The 5,351-nt window shown below is 41.7% G+C and overlaps 1 protein-coding gene across 1 annotated transcript; it reads right to left on the bottom strand.

The window, feature by feature from the left end:
- Positions 1 to 360: 360 nt before the first annotated feature.
- On the bottom strand, positions 361 to 3,677 carry LOC123129206 (zinc finger MYM-type protein 1). Its single transcript, XM_044549448.1, has 3 exons — positions 3,222 to 3,677; positions 802 to 3,091; positions 361 to 726 (listed from the first exon to the last, which is right to left on the bottom strand). The coding sequence occupies exons 2-3, from the start codon at positions 2,784 to 2,786 to the stop codon at positions 504 to 506; spliced, it is 2,208 nt and encodes a 735-aa protein (XP_044405383.1). The 5' UTR covers positions 2,787 to 3,091; positions 3,222 to 3,677; the 3' UTR covers positions 361 to 503.
- Between the last annotated feature and the right edge of the window lie 1,674 nt (positions 3,678 to 5,351).

Here is a 5,351-nt window from a genome sequence, read left to right as displayed (position 1 = left end):
ATGAGGGGGAGAATGTGCCGGTCTGTCTTCGACGTGTGCAGACTGCAGACTTGTCACTGTTAGCGATCGTGTGTACTGCATGTATAGAAGAGTGGGGTTAGTGGTTAGTGCTGCCCTATTCCTACGGCTGGTTCTCGTTTGGTTCAGTTGAGCTGTGTAACTACATATACGTGTAATCTTTGTATCAACGAAATCAAGCGTTGCACAAAACCTCTCTCTCCTACCCTCGCTCTGGTTCTGACAGTCACGACCATGTTTTATCGTCTGAGAAACAGTGGCGGAGCCAGGAAAAATGTATAACACGGGCCGACTGAAGGCAGCAACACTTTCGTACAAATTTTTAAACAAAAAAACAGTGAGGCAGATGTAATAGCATAATATTTTTCATTGATTACACCACCATTCACCGTTGATACAAAAGGATATGCAATTTTTCAATGGTACATCACACAAAAGAAAAATCTAGATAATAGAAGATAGAGAAACTAACTTGCTCCAAGCCTTCAACTAAATGGCACTCGACGTGGTGGTTCATCGAACTCATCTATAATTGCATCTGTTGATATTCCAACAGCAATCTCCTTTTCAATATAAATTAGCAAGCAGTCCCTTAGAAATCCATCTTCCATTTTATTCCGAAGCCTTGTCTTCACAAGTTTCATGGCAGAAAATGCACGTTCTGTAGTTGCCGTTGAAACCGGTAAAGTAAGAACAAGCCGAATGAGTCTGTACATTAAGAAGTAGTTAGACCTTTTAGCAATGAATAAATCAACCAATACAGGAACAGAGAACATTAGATACCTGTCAATCAAGTAATATTCATCTGATTTTCCACTAGATGCAAGTCGTTGACAAAGTTCTGATATAGTTGTCAAATTCTGAAACTTTGGGCTTGTGGGTACAACATTCTCGTAATGTCGTAACTGACATCTTAGATTATTCATTTCTTGTTCTTTAAAATCAGCAGGATAGAACTTTGAAGCCAGAGAACATATATTATCAATGTTAAATGAACGGAATGAATCTTTTGGGTCCAAGGAAGTACACAGGATGAGAAGCTCTGTAGCTTGTTTGTTGAATCTACAATTCAGCTCTTGTGCTTGCTGATCAACAGCAACCATGAAAATGTCACAGCGATAATGGTGCTCAACTGTAGTCTCATCCTCCGCACGAGAATTAATGAAATCCACATATAACTCACTGAAATGTGGTGTTTGAACTCCATGTTTGGTACAGAATGAAAGCACGTCAGCTTTAAGCTTGTTCCAACCATTATCTCTTAGCTCCTGGATCAACATTTTGGTAGTCTTAACATCATCCATGGCATTCACAATATCTTGAGACTTTTGTTGCAACTTTTTGCATAGCATGTCCGTGATTCCCATAAGTTCTTTCATGACATGCAGAATAAATATGAAGTCAAAAGACATCATCAACTTAACAGCACCAGAAGCCTTTGCTCGTGCGGAAGGTGAAGTACCAGATCCTTTAGCAGTTGCAATGCTTTTAAGTACCAAAAATGTTGGTTTGTACAATTTCACAAGGCTGCAAACAGAAGCATAGTGTGAACTCCACCTAGTATCACAAGGCCGTTGTAAAGTTCCGACTTGATTAGCCCCACTTCCAGTTTCAAGCTCACCGAGCTCAATCAAATGCTCCATTTCAGCAACTTGATTTGCTTGCAACTCATCATGTCTCTTACTAGAAGACACAACCGTATTGATAACAAGAGCAAGATGATCAAAAAAGTTGTGAACATCAGCTACTTCTTTTGATGCAGCAACAAGAGCTAGCTGCAACTGATGAGCAAAACAATGGATATAATATGCATAAGGACACTCCTCCATGAACTTTGCTTGTAGTCCATTCCACTCTCCACGCATGTTACTAGCACCATCGTACCCTTGACCGCGAATATTGTTCACATCTAACTGATGTTGAACCAAAACAGATGATATCTCTTCTTTTAGAGTAGCCGAAGATGTATCAGCAACATGAACAATATCAAGAAAACGCTCACGAGTGAAACCAGGTTTATCAACAAAACGAATAACTACTGCCATTTGCTCTCTTTTGGATTCATCTCTTGACTCGTCAACAAGCAAGCAGAACTTGGCATCTCCTATTTCTTTACGGATTTCACTTTGCACCTTAGAAGCAATGATACCTAGAAGTTCTTTTTGAATTGTAGGCGATGTGTACTTCGCATTGCCTGGAGCATTACCCAACACTACAGCACCAATTTCCTCATCATAAGAAGCTATCAGTTTCACCATTTCAAGGAAATTACCTTGGTTCTTCGAATCAAGACTTTCATCATGTCCTCGGAAGGGGCAAGCTTGGAATGCTAACCACCGTAGTGAATCAACGGTTACTCTAAGACGCAGCCTATTCCTTTTGATATCCCCATCTGTTTGCTTCACCACTAATGGTTCCAGATGACATGGCTTATTCTTCAGATTATCATAACATTTTGCAGCATAATTATGAGCAGATTTACTGTCCTTTCCCATGTGAGTTAAGAATGCACATCTCTCTCCGTCATTAACTCTCTTCCATTTTTTGAATCCTTTCACTGTAAACACATCAGATCCTTTCTTTCCAAGTGGCTTCTTACAAAATAAAAAGCATGGAAAACAGTAGACTGCATCTTTATCCGGTGAATATTCTAACCAAGGGAAGCTCTTAAACCAATGATATTGAAACTTGCGTGGATGGGTCACCGACTCATCGGGAGGATACTCATCCATTTTAAAATGATATGCCCCATGCTTTATATATGCCATTCAAGCTTTTTCTTGATCGTTAGGAGGATAATCTGAAATTTGGCACCGCAGACCTGGTTCTCTTTCTACCACCAAAATAGCAGAATCATCATTGCCCCTCCCTCTCATAACCTGAGGTGGTGGTGTTGATATTGGAGTTTCTTCTATTTGTTCTTGTTCATCCACTTGTTCTTCTTCATCTACCAAGGGAGGGGCATCAACCAAAATAATTTGTTCTGGAACATCAGTTCTTCTTTTCTTCTCAAAAAAAGAATGCAGTGTTGCATGCTTTCTTTTATTTTTGGCCATGGAGACAACTGATTACCCTAGAAAAATTGAACACAGACCACTATAAGACTATCCAATTTAGAGAATTGAAAAGCCAAACAAAAATTATAGAACAAATTTCAGATCTGAGCGACAGAGAAAGAGGGATCTCAAATCAAGAATATATACCTCTTCTTGTGTGCTTGCAGCAGCTTGAAGAAAGATGAGCCGTTGGCCGTCCAGCCGTCCGGCGGCGCTGCAGCAGCTCAGGAGAGAGCAACTAGAAAGATTTAGGAGATTTGGGGGCTAGTGGTTTGTCTCCATGGATGAGCAGAGCAAAGGCTGGACCACAGGGGACCAAGGAAAGGGAAAGGTGGGAAGAGGAATCACGTGTGGCTGGGAGCCGGCGGTGGCTTTGCCTCTTTGTGTTTGGGATTAGCTTTTAGGATAGAATAACACTAGAGAAAAGTCAAGCCTTGTAGAGGATTCATTGTGCCAAGTTTGCTGTTGCTCATCGGTTAGGGAGGGCCACAAGGCCCAGAACAGCATAACACATAACTTCTGAAACAAAAAATCGCTGCTCTAAATTTTTTTTTGACATGTTGGCCCGGGCCTTGGCCCTAGCTGGTCCCCTGCTGTCTCCGCCGTTGCTGAGAAATGTCGCCGGCGTTGCTATCACTTATCACGCAAAAAAAGAAAGAAAGAAGACAGTTGCTATCACTAGCATAAATAATCGCGGCCAAAGGAACGTGGATCTAACACAAGCCCAACAGGTTGACTGCCCAATCGTCCGTCGGAAAATATAATCTGTCTTTCACGCTCATGGGATTTGCTCTGTCTGGTTGGCACATCATTCTCAACTTCCCACTTAGGGAAATGTCTGCATTAGGCATACCACCATGATTCCCCTACATTTCTTTCCGTGATTAGGCAAAAACAGACGTTTTGTATGCCATTTCAATGCTTGGAAGCAGTTTATGGTTTAGGCATCACCAGATATTTTTTTTATTCCTTTGACAGCGTGTTGCTAATCTTGTTCATCTTGAATGGGTATTTTGCTAATCTTGTTCATCACATAACGTCCGGCAACTAGCTAATACTACTTCTATTGTCTGATCTATTGCAAATTTGCTGCAAGAAGAGGAAACACAACATTTCTTTCTTTCTTTTTTGCATGATAAACTTTGTTTGTTGTGTTCTTTCTTGCGAAAAAGACCTGGGTCCATTATAAAAGTTAACCAGAAGTATAAAGCACTCTAAACACAACATTCATTTCACATACAGGGGTAGAGAGCAATAAGGCAGAGCTAGGCAATATCTAATTTACAAAAACTAATATCAATCATGTCACAGGTTGCCGGGCCCAGGCATGTCAAAAAACAAGCATATGCAACCGAGTACCCATAAGATATCCAAAAACAAGCATATGTAACCAAGTATCCATAAAATATTCACTGTCGTCGGAGCATCTCAGCGTACCCAAAATTAACTTGAATAATCAAAAAACTGCCCATATGGGGATTTTGACCCCAAAACAAGCTCTAAACACATGCACACACGCGCGCATGTGCATAAAATATGGGTCCATAAGATGTCCAAAAACAAGCATATGCAACCGAGTACCCATAAGATATCCAAAAACAAGCATATGTAACCAAGTATCCATAGAATATCCACTGTCGTCGGAGCATCTCAGCGTACCCAAAATTAACTTGAATAATCAAAAAACTGCCCATATGGGGATTTTGACCCCAAAACAAGCTCTAAACACACGCACACACGCGCGCATGCGCATAAAATATGGGTCCATAAGATGTCCAAAAACAAGTATATGCAACCGAGTACCCATAAGATATCCAAAAACAAGCATATGTAACCAAGTATCCATAGAATATCCACTGTCGTCGGAGCATCTCAGCGTACCCAAAATTAACTTGAATAATCAAAAAACTGCCCATATGGGGATTTTGACCCCAAAACAAGCTCTAAACACACGCACACACGCGCGCATACGCATAAAATATGGGTAGATACCCATATTTTGCTACCAGGGAATTAGCAAGCGGGATACTCATTTGACTCAAAATAGTGGCGCGAAGGCCAATCGCCCGAGCATGAAAACTTATGTACCATCCCACCCTGCGCTGGAGTGGCTCATTTCTGGCGGGCCGCCGGACATCTCCCTAGACCACCCCTGCCGCATCTCCGATCTCCGCCGACAACCCTAGCCCTCTCCCGCCGCTCGACGATCTCCGCCGCATGCACCATCGCCAGGTTGTCACCCGGTCGATTCTGAACTCAGGCTCCTCCCTTCTACTC

This window comes from Triticum aestivum, chromosome 6A (genome assembly GCF_018294505.1).
Source record: "Triticum aestivum cultivar Chinese Spring chromosome 6A, IWGSC CS RefSeq v2.1, whole genome shotgun sequence".
In the NCBI taxonomy this organism is placed as follows: Eukaryota; Viridiplantae; Streptophyta; class Magnoliopsida; order Poales; family Poaceae; genus Triticum; species Triticum aestivum.
Note: the sequence above shows the minus strand (reverse complement) of the source record. Positions and strands in the feature narration are given on the sequence as shown.